This window comes from Mastigoproctus giganteus, chromosome 14, assembly GCF_048544385.1.
Source record: "Mastigoproctus giganteus isolate SK-2022 chromosome 14, ASM4854438v1, whole genome shotgun sequence".
Taxonomy (NCBI): domain Eukaryota; kingdom Metazoa; phylum Arthropoda; class Arachnida; order Uropygi; family Thelyphonidae; genus Mastigoproctus; species Mastigoproctus giganteus.
In genome coordinates, this window is record NC_143588.1 from 79,519,233 (window position 1) to 79,535,114 (window position 15,882).

General features: G+C 35.3%; 1 protein-coding gene across 1 annotated transcript in view; it reads left to right on the forward strand.

The window, feature by feature from the left end:
• Nucleotides 1–15,882, forward strand: part of LOC150075281 (sphingomyelin phosphodiesterase-like) — a 127,938-nt gene that overhangs the window by 63,935 nt on the left and 48,121 nt on the right. The window contains exon 8 of the mRNA XM_090388430.1: nucleotides 3,743–3,823. Coding sequence (XP_090244556.1) covers nucleotides 3,743–3,823 — 81 coding nt within the window. The remainder of the gene's footprint in view (nucleotides 1–3,742; nucleotides 3,824–15,882) is intronic.

Consider the following 15,882-nt stretch of genomic DNA (forward strand, 5'->3'; position numbering starts at 1 on the left):
GGATTGGATATCCTTACCGATACTAAGTAATAACCTACAAAATTCTATCTAAGTTCAAATTAAACTAAGTATCGTAACTAGGAATATAAAGCTACTTCTAGAAAATAAATTAATATGGCAATTTAAGTCAATAAAACAGCAAAAATTTAAGAAAAACATCTGTATTAGCTGGAGCTGTAAAAATTTCGCCCACACGTTCCTACTCTCGTTCAGAAATTTGTTACTGTCCTGAGCAAGGTAAATGTTGGAAGTGATCACAGAATGGTAAGATGCACACTTGATATAGATGTAAGAAAAGAAAGGAAAAGACTGACTCTAATAAATAATATAAAAGTTTCTGAGATAACAGAAGAGGAGAAAAAGCAGTATATACTAGAACATAAGAACAAGTTTGAGCTTCTGAAGACCTTTCAGGACCAAGATATCGATGAGGAATACAACAATTTTCTGAAAATGATAATGACTGAAAAACCTATAGGTAAAAATAAATCCAAAGAAGAAAAAATTTGTTAAGAAACACTTGTCATGGTGAACCAAAGACGACAAATGAAGAGCAAGATAAATACTGACAAGGACAAAATTGAGTATACTGAGTTATGCAAAGTCTATAGAAAGAGACTCAGAGAGGACATAAGAAGATCATTGGTTTATATCATCTGATATCCATTTAGGTCTGTGGCTTGGATAGTAATTTTTTAATTGGTATGAAAGGCCTAGTAGCTTCTATGGTTAATTTCTTGATTGTTTCCCATTTAGAATTTGCTGATGGTAATGTCATCAGCTTGTGAGCTTCCTTTGTATATTGGGGATATGTTTGCACATTTCCAATTCATGGAGAATCCCTGAATCCGAAGATCCTCTCATAGTTATGGCTAAGAGTTTGCTTACCTACTTTGCTGTCTCCCTTAATGTATAAACCTTTTTATGTTTAGCTTCAACAATTTCTCTTCCAATTTTCTCTCATTTATCAAAAAATTATTTAGCTCCCTGTTAGAGTTTGATAAATTTCTGGCATCCACTTCACTAATGAATTCCTCATGTGTGAATGTAAATTCAAAATACCTATTTTGTTTGTCAGAAACCCGAGCAGGATCATCATCAGTTAAACCATTGACACCAACATGATTCTGCCCCTTCCTTCTGCTGTTAATATAAATAAAGACGTCTTTGCTGCTCTTTGCCAGAGACTTCTTGTGAGCTGACTTAACTTGCCTAATCTGATTTGTTATTTGATTACAGACTAGTTTATTTATATCTACCATACGCATCTGTAATTATTGAGTGGTTTCCTTAGACTTGGAATATATTTAGAAAATGTAAGTTGAATAAGAGTTTTGCCATAATAAAGTCTATGGTAAAAAAAAAAAAAAAAACGATGAAATGCTTTTGTTTTTATGCTTATTTAAATTTTTAAAAATTTTTTTATAATTTTATATTATATATACTTTTCCTTTGTTTTATATATTTACCAGCTATTGGGAGAATGATTTTTGAATCAGTTACTGTTTATAATGCAGGCTAACACTCTTGGCATTGAGAAATTTGCTCGTAGTGCATTTCATTGTCAATTAATTCATTAAAACAACTTCAGTTATGTTTTTTTACAAGTGAATTGTGGTGTAGAGTTTTTCTTGTAACTAGTAAATATAATTATATTTTTACACAAAATGAGCCACATAAAGGTATTTATTCCCATTTAGGGACCCAAAAATAGTAAATTCATCCCTGCATTTAGTTTGTTTACTGGTTTAAAAGTGTATTAAAAAGTATTGTGTTATGCTATATACTCCTTTTTTATTATTTTTTAAATATGCAAAATTTGCCATTGGACATATGCCACAAAATATATGCACAATATATGCTGCTCAAAAGTTTGCAGTCTTCCATTTGTCAGTGGGAATAGAAAACCCTGAAGCAACTTAATAAGAGCATTTAAAGGCAGTTTGAGGGGAAAAGAGTTAGGAGTTACAGTGCAAGCAAACATAAAGTTTGCTATGTGTAAATAGTGGCAGAAAGGCACATGGCAGCCAATCAATGATTTATAAAACTTTTGCCAATGGGGGAAACAATGTCATTATTCCTCTGTATTAGATGATGGTGAGATCACACCGAAATGTTGTATTTGGGTCTGTAGGTTACACATTCAAAAAAATGCTTTTAGGAAAAACGCTTTTAGGGAGTACCACATATTGGTAGCAGTAATCCCAGATTGACTTACAAACTTTGTGGTACTAATGACCTGGGGAAAATTGCACAGTCAGATATGACATTCTCTGAACGGTGCAAACAGGCTGCCAGCACAGCTCATGGGCACAGTCAGATATGACATTCTCTGAACGGTGCAAACAGGCTGCCAGCACAGCTCATGGGCACAGTCAGATATGACATTCTCTCAATGATATACAGGAATTTTTTCTAGCAGGGATAACAAGATGATTATCTCATTGTTATAAGGCAATAGCCAGGCCACATCTTGAGTACTGCTTATGGGTCTGAAGACCTCATTTTAAAAAGGATGTAGAGCTCCTCGAATAGGTACAGAGCCGGTAAATGAGACTAGTACAGAGCCGGTCAATGAATAGACAAAGGGGGGGTGTGCTCTTACCATGAAAGGCTTCAGTTCTGCAAATTGGGGCATCTGGAGACTAGGCACCTTGCAAGGTGATCTGATTGAGGTGTTTAAGTCTTTGAATGGATTGAGCAAGCTCAATGCTGATGGGATTCTTCCTCTTGCTCAGACTACACACATGAGGGAGCATAAATTCAAATTGAGTGGTTGCAGGATAGATATGTGGAAGTTTTGCCTTTAGCCAATGGGTTGTTGTTGTTGTGGAAGTGGATAGCTTAAATAAATTCAAGGAAGAACTATAAATAAACTATTGGATGGGATGGACAGCTGAAATGGAAAGTCTGGCTGATACTGTATCAGTTTGCTTTCTTGCATCATTTGCCACTACTTATACAAAAAGTTTGAAGATTAACCAGAGTGGTGAGGAGTACTAACCATTAAAATGAATGGCAGAGTTATATTTTCATTGGTAGGAGAGAGTAGATCACTAGAATATCATTATTTTCTAATGCGTCTGAAGTAGAGTTGGTTACATTTCAAACCAGAGCTGGATGGTTAATCGTTTTGATGGTGGTAAAATTACAAGGTATTTTTTTTTTTTTTTTTTGTCACAGAAAAAATCCACTTGTTTATATGTCATTTAGTCATTAATTTTTTTTTTCTTTTAATTACTGTTATATGTACAGTAAATTCCTGTTATAGTACTTTTGTGGTTACTAAGAAAGTGTTATAAATGAATTATGGGCACTGAGTTGTAAAGAGCAGTCTGTCTTCCTTCAAGCCTTAAAGTTAAATTTGAAATAAATATTACCTACACCAGAAACGATTTCTATGAAGTAAATGAACTACTATAAGCGATTCCAGAATCTAATCTTTATCATCCATTTCCAAAACTAAAAATTGGGAGGAAGGAGAGTTAATCCAGGTTTTATTCCATCTTGGGACCTTAGGGGGGGGGAGTATAAGTAGAAATTCATTTTCAACAGAAGTACTATAGGCTTCAAAAATTGCATGCCACTTCATAACATTGACAATGGGGCTAGAAAAAAAAAACATTAAAAATGCTCTTCTTTTCTTCTGGCTCTTCTTATCAAAGTGTGCTCTAAGCAGGAGTGTTATAAATAGAATTTATGTACTTGTAGATATTATATAAATTTTTACCTTTACTTGCAGAGGTGCATACTTCTCTGTTCTAGTTAATCCAGGTTTCCGTATCATCTCAATTAACACAAATGATTGTAATAATCTGAACTGGTAAGTAATTTTGAAATATAAAGTTTGGTTCATTGCAAATGAACTCATTCTTATAAATTCAGTATTTGCATGTTTTTTTATGAAATTATGGATTTGGTTGGTGGGATGATCTGCATTATTAATTTTACTAAATCTTATTAGTTTGCATTTGTAAAATGTTCACATTTTATGCACCCCATAAATTAAATAGGTACTTCAACCCCAACTGAAAGTGGGATATGCATCACAAATTATGAAATACTGATATGCAAATTTTCTGGCTGAATTGACCTAAGAGTATGTGAGAAATACTTTGGCAATCTGTTTTTACAATATCTGCTCACTGACATTGAACCTATCAGTCATTCACTTTGATGTATGATTTCATCTGTTTTACTATACAGAATTGTCATTTTTAACTTAAAAAGCAATCACCTTTCTGATTTTAACATAACTACTGGGTAATAGGATTTATCTCCAGACATTAGCATTAGTAGAGGCATATGATGCAAGAAAGCAAGCTTATGCAGCATCAGCCAAAAAAAAAGAAAAAAAAAACCCATTCCCATTTCACCCCTCCGTTCGTTTGAAATACCTGTCCAGCTGATCCTTAAATTTATTTAGGCTATCAACTTCCACAACAAGGGATGGAAGTCTGTTCCACCAACCAACTACCCGCTGGTTAAAGACAAATTTCCGCACGTCCTACATCTGTCTTTCCTCAATTTGAATTATGCCCTCTCAGGTGGAACATTCTGAGATTCTTCCTCTTGCTCAGAATAATTGCCCTCCAGGTGATTGTTCTGAGCAAGAGGAAGAATCCCATCGGCATTGAGCATACTCAAACCATTCAAGGCTTTATACACCTCTATCAGATCATCTCGCTGGTGCCTAGTCTCTAGACACTGTAATTTGCAAAACTTAAGCCTTTCTTCGTAAGAGCAACCCTTTGTTCCATTCACTAACCTTGTTGCCCTTCTCTGTACTCATTCCAGCAGCTCTACATCATCCTTGCAATGAGTCCTCCAGACCTGCATACAGTACTCAAGATGTGGCCTGACCATTGCCTTATACAAGGGAATAATCACCACCTTATCCCTGCTAGAAAAATTCCTGTATATCATTGACAAGACATCATGAGCTACTCTTGCAGACTGTCTGCACTGCTCAGAAAACTTCATATCTGCCTGCACAATTATCCTCAGGTTCTTTTTGTTCTCTACTACTGTCAGTGTAGTACCACAGAGTTCATACGTTGCTCTGGGGTTACTGTTTCCCATATGTAGTACTTTACATTTGTCAATGTTAAACTTCATTTGCCACCTCTCAGCCCATCTGCTCAACTTTTCCAGATCCTGTTGCAGCAGCATAGTGTCAGTAGTATCCTTAACAACCCTGCCAACATTTGTATCATCTGCAAACTTGGACATTAAGTTTGATATACCATCATCAATATCATTTATAAATACAAAAAAAACAATGGACCCAACACTGAACCCCGAGGGACTCCACTAATCACATTAGTCCACGATGAGCAGTGTCCATTCATTACCACTCTGTCTTCTCCCCCTTAACCATCCCTTTATCTATAGCAGCAATTTGCATCCAATGCCACACTGTTCCAATTTGTGCAGCAGTCTTCCATGTGCAACAGTATCAAAAGCCTTTCTAAGATCCGAATATATAATATCAAAGTTATTCCTGCATCCATTTCTTTTGTGACTGCATCATGTATCCAATCAAGTTGGTCAGACAAGACTTTCCCTTAACAAAACAATGCTGTGTCCGAGCTATAACTGAAGTCTTGCCTAGATGATCCTGCAGTGCTTCGTTAACAAGTGCCTCCATTAATTTTCCTGGAACAGAAGTTAAACTCACAGGTCTATAATTACTTGTGTCAGCCTTTGATCCTCCTTTGTGAATTGGGGTCACATTTGCACAACTCCAGTCTATGGGTACCTCCCCTGAGTCCAAAGAAGCTCTCATAATTATGGCTAAGGATTTGCTTACTTTCTTTGCTGCCTCCTTTAATATAACTGGATAGAGCCCCTCCACCCGGGTGCCTTTTTTTATGTTTATCCTCAACAATTTCTCCTCCACTTTCCTCTCAGTTATTACAAAACCATCTAGCTCACTGCCAGAGTTTACTTCACCTCTGGCATTCTTCTTCCTTGTGTTTGAATGTAGATGCGCAAAATACCCGTTTAGTTTGTTTAGCCACCTGAGCAGGATCCTCAACTGTTGAATCATCAATATCCAGTGGACCAATCTGATTCATCCCTTTCCTTCTAGAGTTTACATAGGTAAAGAACTCTTTTCTGTTTTTCTTTGCATCCTTTGCCAAGGATTTTTCATAATCTGCCTTTGCCTTCCTAATCTCCTTTGTGACTTGGTTACAGACCAGCTTATATCTATCATAGGCTTCCATGTCACCTATTAATTTATATGTATCCCATGCATTTTTATTCTCTGCCACATGTCTCATTAGTTCATCTGACATCCATTTAGGCCTAAACCTTGAACAGTATTTCTTCGTTGGTATGTAAAGCCTAGTATCTTCCAAGATAAGTTCTTTGAATGCTTCCCATTTTGAATTTGGTGTTGGTAACATAATCAGTTGGTCCCACTGTATAGAATTTAAATACGGTCTCAGACCATTGTAGTTGCCTTTATGAAAGCAATAACCCTTCCCTTTATCCCTAATGGTAGTTACCTCTTTGAGTAAATCCCACTTCAGCACACTGTGATCACTGCCACCTAGTGGTTCATTTATCTGCAGATTCTTGATGCATGAAGAATCACTACTGATAATCAGATCAAGAGTATTACTCCCTCTGGTTGCCTCGCGAACATGCTGATGTAGAAAACAATCATCCAATAAATCCACAAAAGCCTTACTAGTGTATGAGTGACCCACCCACAAATTCCAGTCAATATCTGGGAAATTAAAATCCCCCATTATAAGACTCTCTGATTTACTGGCCCACTCTATTTCCTTGTACAGTTTCTTATTATACTCATCAGAGTCATTAGTCCTATAGCACACTCCTACTGTCAATTTTGATCTCCCAATGCTTATGTCACACCAAACTGAACCGACGCTGCACTGTCCAGCAATGTCGACTGGCTTCACTTCCTTAGATTTTGTGTGTTTCTTAACTAATAGCATAACCCCTCCTCCCTTCCTATCCTGTCTATCCTTTCTGTACACATTGTACTCCCCAAATTCCAGTCCTGCATTCTTTATATCTGTGTGACACCACGTCTCTGATATCCCAACAATATCTGCCTTTGATGTTTTTAGAAATACCTCAAATTCATCAAATTTATTTACCAAACTCCTAGCATTGGTGTACACGCAAGTATACATGCACCTGTTCCTATTGTTAGCTACCCTAACACAACCCATGTGTTTATTTGTACCGCAGTGACTCCCAGCAGTCTCTGAAATATCCTGCATCTTGCTTTCCAGGCTGCTGCTCATTCCAATAGAAGCAGTGCAAGAATCACTTTCACCTCTGCCAGTGGCTACTGTTAATCTATTAGTCCTTGTATCCCCACAAGCTAGCAGTTTTCCGACCAGCCTAACACTGCCTCGATAGCATCAGCAAATATTCTTGCACCCTTTCTATTTAAGTGTATCCCATCCCTGTAGAAGCAGTCTCTCCTGTTAACAAGTACAGACCAGGCTGAAAAAAATTCTACCCCTTGAGCCTTGCACAGTCTTTTCAGGGCCGAATTGATCGACAAGGCTCTCATCATATACTCCCTCCGTGTCTGGGCAGAATTGCAGACACTTTCAAATTCAATCCTGATTCACGGCTGTTTTTCAACAGTGACCTGTACTTGTTAAGTAATTCCGCCGGTCTCCTACTCTTGATATCATTAGTGCCAACGTGTACAATTATATCATCTTTTGTGCCCTTAAAAGATGACATCCGCTCTACAATGTCATCAGCCTTTGCCCCTGGCAGACATACCCTGGTCCTTGGCTAAAAATTAGCTTATGCTAATTTTTGCTTGGCTAAAAATTAGTTGTAAAGAAAGGAATATAATGAGTTCATATAAACTGAATGATTGTACTGTCTCTTCCATATTCTGTTAATCCAGTAGGAAGCGTATCTCAAAAAAGTTCCATGAGTAGGTGAGTGGGGTATATCCTGAACCACAAGCATTTAAATGCTTATAACTCGTCCATGTTTGAATATTTTATGTAATGTTTTTCTAATTAGCTGAAAATATTACCTGGACTAAAAGTAAAATATCATTATCATTTTCTTAGTATTTTTTAAAAAACGATTTGCTAATATAAGTGATATTTTTCAGTAAGTGCCACATTGTTTTAGAAATGCTACAACACATCCAGAATTCGATATTCTCTCATTGAATTTTCTTTTATTGGCAGAAATACTATAAGATGCAAATGAAATATTTTCATAATTGCCATAATTGTTTTTGTAAAAATTTAGAAACACTTTTATATATAAAAATTTTTTAACAGCCAGAGATAGAGCCACAAATTATCCCTCTTCCTCTCATGAGATTTACAAAAAAATTTAGCTAATGTAAGTAGTGTATTATATTTCAGGCACGCTAGATTTTTGATTAAATTGAATTTTTTTTCTTATTCTATGATTAGCAGTGAAAAGTAAATATAGCTCTCTCTCTCTCTCTCTCTCTCTCTCTCTCTCTCTCTCTCTCTCTCTCTCTCTCTCTCTCTCTCTCTCTCACACATAATAAATCAGTCAGTCTCCTCACAACCAACACCATTAACAATACTGCATTAAAACTTCATTTAATCTATGAATTTCATTTTTTCATAAAATTGTATAGAAAATAATTTGAAGTTACTGTGTAAGCTGGAACATGCTGGAATGACAGAAATACTTATATGGATTGTAGGATGGCTGTGGGGAAGGAGAAAGTTTTGTGATTAATGGTTATTTTTCAGATTAGGCTAATATAAGAAGTGGGGTTCCAAAAGGATTGGTGCTGGCACCACTGTTGTTTTTGATTTTGTTAAATGGCATCAATGAAGGTATAGGGAGATTATCAGAACTTGCAGATGGTGTCAAGATTTGTAAAGTAGTTAATGAACAGTGCTTCTTCAGAATTGCTTAGATATTCACTTCAGGGATGAACAAGAAAGTGGCAGCTGTGCATTTAACGCAGCAAAATACAAGAGGCCACATTTGAGGCACAGCAACCCCAAAATAACTTACCCACTTGGTGGGGAGTGGGTTGATTTAAAAACAGTAGAAGAAATGGATTTCGGAGTTATCATATGGTTCAGTATCATGAAGTTCTGAGCAGTGTAGACAGGTGGCAAGAAGGCGCGTGGTATCTTATCGAGGATTTGTTCAACATTTTCTTGTGGAGAAAGGGAAATTATTGTCCCACTGTATAAGGCAATTGTAAGACAGCACTTGGAATACTATATTAAAGTATGGAAACTGCACCTGAACAAAGGTATCAAGCTCTTGAAAAGGAAACAAAGTTATACAACACGTTTGGTAAGACTGGCAAAGGGCACCCATATCTGGTGAGTATGGGCTTGGCACACCTAGGGTCCTGAGCTGGATATCATCATTATTCTCTTTCTTGGTGATTCCCTTCTACTTTTGACTCTCTCTCTCTCTCTCTCTCTCTCTCTCTCTCTCTCTCAGGGTTACTCGGGAACTTTTTTTTTTCCTGGTGCAGCATAAGCCTCAGGCTTCCTTGCATCACATGGATATTAATAATAATAATATGAGGAAAGATTTCAAGTATGTTGTTTATTTAAGCCTCTGAGAGGAGAAAGTAAAATTAATAAAGGTCAAAATTTTCAATGTTATAAATTTTATGATTCCAGTGCTAGGACCATGAATTCAAATTGCATGGGAATAAGTTTAGACTGTATTGCAGGAAGTTTTCTTTTAGCCAGCTAGTTGTTCAGCCTACTGTGAATGCTGTCATTCACAGTAGTCACAATATGATGTCAGCCTACTGTGTGCATGTATGTATATATATATATATATATAATTATCTATATGTTCAACTTATTGTGGAATGTTTCTGCCGTTAAACTGATTGTTTAGTCCATAAGGGTATAAGGATTTATATAGTAGTATGAACATATCTTCCATAATTTCTTTGGCATTAATAAAGCCAAAAGAGAAATCATGGAAGACATGTTCATACTACTATATAAATCCTTATATCCTTAGGGACTAAACAATCGGTTTAATGGCAGAAACTTCACATACAATAGCCCCGAACAATGCACATACACTCTTTTTCAGCTCAATAAAAATTGGAGTATTAACGGGATTAAGAACGGTAAAATATTGCAAGAGCATAACGAAAACAACTATAAAAAACCACAAAACATCAAAGACTTTGAAAAAATCATCACAGAATGGGACACCGAACTTATAAATATAAAAAACATCCACAATACCCTTTTTGCTATTAGATTAAGCAAGCTAAAAGCATTAAATAAGATTTACCAAAAGCACAAAATACAGAACAAACACCTAAACAATGCCCTAGAAGACTTATTTAAATTCAGAATTGGCATAGACTTTGATGACAAACCCAAAATAGAATACTGCATAATCAAATTCCTAAACAAATCATACGACTATATCAAAATCAGTGACATTATCAATAAAAATAAGGATTACCTACTAATTAAAAACATCCAAATTAAAGTTAGAAACAGCTACACCAAGCCTATAGGATTAACAATATGCAACTACAAAAAACACTATTAGCAATATGAATGAAGCAGACCAACCCTGTCACTGCCAGGAAAGTAAATATAAAGACTACATTAATACGTATTATTATCATTATCATTTAGCCATATGGTGCAAGGAAGCCTGAGGCTTATACTGTACCAGTCAAAAAAATTTTTATTTTTAACCCTGAGAGAGAGAGAGAGAGAGAGAGAGAAAACAAGGGTCAGAAGTAAAAGGGAATCGCCAAGAAAAAGAAGATTGATGATATCCAGCTCAGGACCCTGAGTGTGCCAAGCCCATAGTCACCAGATGTGAGCCCATATAATCACAGGCAACCTCAACATTATTGAAGATAGCACACTAAGAGAGACCATGAAAAAAATTACTAAATTCAGACCTAACACCCCAGTCAGTTTGAAAAACATACGAAAATCAATATACACAGATCTACTACAATTCACATTTAAAGCTGCATACAAACACAGCGAAACAATAGAATCTTTTCAAAACTGGATAAACACTACCACTGAAAACATACTAACAGGTTTCGGAGTAAACATAGCACTGCAAAAATATTGATAAACAAGATAAACCTGGAAACTTCAACCGCAAAGTAAAAGAATTGCAAAATAATTTTGTGATCACAAGCACAGATAAGGCAAACAACAATTTCAGCATTATCTGTAAAAAATTCTACATAGAAACAGTCAAAGAGGAATTGAATCACAATAACACATACAAATATATAAACACTAATCCAAACTGCATCAGCAAAAAAATCTTGGCTATGCATAAAAAGCTCAAAATAAAAATAGACAGGATACAATACCCATACATATATTGGATACCTAAATTTTACAAGGTACCTACCGGAAAAAGATTTATTACATCAGGCAAGAATAGTTACATAAAGTACTCTAGTAAGATAATGGAAGAAAAATTAAAAGACATAACCAAGGAAATCAAGAACTCCAGAATCATCACCGACAACAAAAAATATTTGGAATATATCAAAAACCAAAACAATAACATCAAAAGTATATACACGTATGATTTTAAAAACCTATTCACAAGCATATCTCATGACAACTTAATCAAAGTACTTTAGCAATACTACGAAAAAATCACAAAATTATTAAATGCAACAAACAATATTGGAATGACCTCATCAAACTCAGTATCAAAGGCAACTATGTACTCATGGGAGACAAAATATACATACAAAGCAGGGGGATAGCTATGGGTTCTAGCAGTTCTTGCTCCATAGCTAACCTTTACCTGCACCACTATGAAAGCAGAATCATAGATAATATTACATTTTACAGATATATAGATGACGTCCTAGTGATAAACCATGACAACTTTGAAACAGTAGCACAAAAAATTTACCCAACAGACCTGGCAATCGAACGCACAAACCCGGATAATAACCAGCAAGCCGTCTACTTAGACAGCAAAATTACTATCAACCAAAACATAGTATACATGTCACTATGATAAGAGAGACCTCTGCAACTTCACTACAATAAAGCTCACCCACTGGGAAAGCAATATAGCCAAACACATACAAGGAAACACCATAAGAAATCAAACAAACAGGTTGTTAAAAATATGCAACAATATAAATAGCACAAAAAAAGCCATTCAAAAACTCATAAAAACACTCATGATAAATAAAATATCCACCTATTACAGCAGGCATCATATAAAAACAGCCATACATGCTAACCTAAGAACAAATCACCCTAATGTCAACCCACATACATTCATTGAAAATACTCTAAAAATACCAAAGCAATAAATTATTTTATCCCCATGTTTTAAACGAGTTTATTGCGCTCAGATGAGGCTCGTCTTCTGACTGCACTACAACCCGATACCAAAAAATACCCTCCAGACAAAAATAAAAATACCGACATAATATCACCTAGTAAGAGGCTGTAAATATGTAAATAGCCATACTTTTGGACACATACGTGCCGTTATGCCTTAGAAAAGCTATACTGGCACAGTCCGAGGTATGGCATAGCAAATGTAAATACATTTATGTAATACATGTATAAATTCCAATGTTAACATATTTCATATAGAATTAACAGCATAACAACCACCCAATCGCCAAAGTTGCACCCAACCACTTACAACCCCCCCCACCACCACGAGCATTAGCATAGGATAACGGGGCCCGAAGCTAGTGCACCATCACGCCATTGATTGCAGTAAGTGCGATTGCGTGACAAAGCTTTGCTACATATAAAACAATTAGAAGGTGGGTAGTTCCCCCTTTCTAAACTACAACCTCTGCTGGACTAGTAACGGTAAGTAAGACCCTTCCAATTTTTGGATACATACCCGTAGGGCTTTGTGTCACCTATCCCAGTTTGCTGCATAGAACGCTCACAAGAGCTAAAAATTTATAATACAAAAATAAATTTAAACATTATAATATAATTAATATAACTATACTTAAATTAATATAACTATATATAAATTAAGGAATAGCAAAGCTGGTATAGGGACAGCAGAAATGGGTATGTATGAGGCATTCCATCAGATGGGCCATCGATCCGATCAAAACCCCTGACGAAGTAGGGGATTGATGACCACGTGATGGAATGTATAATATTAAATTGCATTGTAAATTAGAATTTAGTATATATATACACATAATCATTAATTTTGATAAGATGTTAGCTGCAGGTAATGAAAATTCATCAGGCAATTGTAATGAAAATTCCTTACCATTAGGTAATAAGCTACATAAATATAATATGTTTATAGGCCCTACAGAATTAAGATAGCCTTTATGGACTAACCTGATCACCTGATCCGTAAGCACACTAATACCTATAGTCAAACACCATTAATCGGAAACATTCCACGATAAGTTGAACATATAGATAATTATAATTACAGGCACATATAATGTCCAATTGGCATATATAAAATGGCATTAACGTTGCACAAATGATTTCATAAAAGAAATATGTTAAAATCTAACAAGATTAGCATTAAGCATAAGTAATACTATGATAATATCCAACATGATTAACTTTATACATACTATATATATATATACAGTAGACTCTTCATTTTCCAGGATAGATGGTAAAAAAAAAAATTCCTGAATAATCAATTTCCCTGTTAATCCAAAAATACGGTAAGTCCCTGACATGTGTAAGAGATATGTTCCCCGGACTTCTTACGTAAGTAGAGTTTTACGTAACTCTGGAATGAATAATAAAATATTGTTACTATATCCCTGATATGCCAAAATTACAAAAACCATATAATATCCTCAGAATAATGAAGAAAAATAGTTATGTTTTTAATTAGTTCAATTAAAAACTTTATGTGGGAACAGTGGTGAAGTATGATTACGTTTTCTTTTCTTATCTGCCACTCTGGCAGATAAGAAAAGAAAACATAAAAGGAAGAAAAAGCGCATGTTATTGTACTGTAAAAACTATAAAACTTGGTTTTTATAGTTTTTATAGCGATCGGCACCAATGAAGTCAACTATAATGTTGACTTCATTGGTGCCGATCGCTTCACCGTTGCCACTGACAAATCTGAATTCTGCATGATACTTGTTAATGTTTGGCCATTTTCATACATCCTTATTATTTTAATTTTCTGATCTAACTCTATTGCTTTCCTTTCTTGATAGATTTACTAGTACTGCTGTCACTTATTCTCTTAGTCGGCACCATGATAATGGTCAAAATTTAATTTTCTGAAAAGAACTTCAGAGGGTTAAGGGGAAAACTCCATATTAACACCCCACGCGAGCTCATATTTTACTAAAGCACATTTCTGGAGGTCACTGCCATAAAACAATAAACACAATTTGCACTTATCGGGTTATTGGACTTTTCTGTTAGTGCAATTCACGGGTAGTAAACTTGATCTTATTTAATTTGCAATAATACTGATAGCTGGAGTTCTGTAAGTTTTTACGTTATTATGATGAAATGTGTGTCCCCTTCACTGAAATCTTCAGTCATATAAAAAAAATATAAATAACATAACGTAAGTCGGGGACTTACTGTATTGAAAAATGTTCAGCACCCTAAGTAAAAAGTATGGCGATAGATTAAAAAAAAAAATTAAAAAACTTACCACATGCTACTTGTGTGTCCAATACAATGCTTCCCTTTATTTTTTACAATGTCGTGTATGGTTTGGTCACCAACATTATAATGGTTCTTTAGAAATTTAACGGATGCACTACTTTCAAACTTTTGAATAATTTCAAGTTTTAGTTTAATCGAAAGCACAACTCTTGCGTTTTCCCATCATTTTCGCGATTTCTAAGCAAAAAAAAAAAAAAAAATTAACTATAAAAAAATAAAAATATTCTGACATCCCTGACATGAATTAACAAAACAAAATTTGTCCTTTTGCAGTGCGACGGAACATAACAATTGACGCGACCCTGAATGAATGTCTGGGAGTTAGTGCATCATGTATTTAAGGTCAGTTGTGTACAAAGTGGTATAATAGAATATAGTTAAGTTAGAATATAATATAATTAAATTTAAATTTAAATAAAGTTAAGTACTTTGTACACAACTGACCTTAAATACATGATGCACTAACTCCCAGACATTCGTTCAGGGTCCTAACTATAGGAACGGGTTTGCAACCCTGAACCACCCTATCCCAACTACATATTTCTACCATAATCATCTTTCTACTTTACTAGCCTCTACATCTTACATCCTGTGAGCCATTAGTTTACCGAACGCGACATCAGAGCTCTATTTTTCTAACTTTACCCAATCTATTTTTCGCCTTAACAAAGTTTAGCTGCCTTCTATCACTACTTTGTCAGCTATTATATTTCTATTATATTAACTATCCTGGGCAGTTTGAGCATCATGTACTTAACCTAGCGTAGCTTCACCGCCCACGTCATTTCATTGCATTTCAAAAAAACACACACCAAAATTTGTTTAATGCTAGGCGCCACTAGCGTACCCATGCATAAATACACTGGTAACCCACTGACACAGTCTTTTCTGTCAGTCTGGCCTGTAGCGGTAAGTTCTTGTCATTCAGATTTTCCTTGCCTTTGTCTTTGCTTTTTCTACTTTCATATCGTTCCACTTACTTCTGTAAGGTCATCCATGTTCTGTATGCAATACCTTATTAACACATTATGTAATTGCAAACTTGGTATAATTTTATTCAAAATTTAAAATTGATATTTCCACGTGGACTTTCGCACGTGTACTTTGACATACAGAGCATGTCGGAAACAGAAGTAAGAGCATTGCTGTCTTTTTCATGATTTTGGTGGATGACCTTTGATGAAGACACAAAAATTATGAAAGACTCTGCAATGCTATCTCC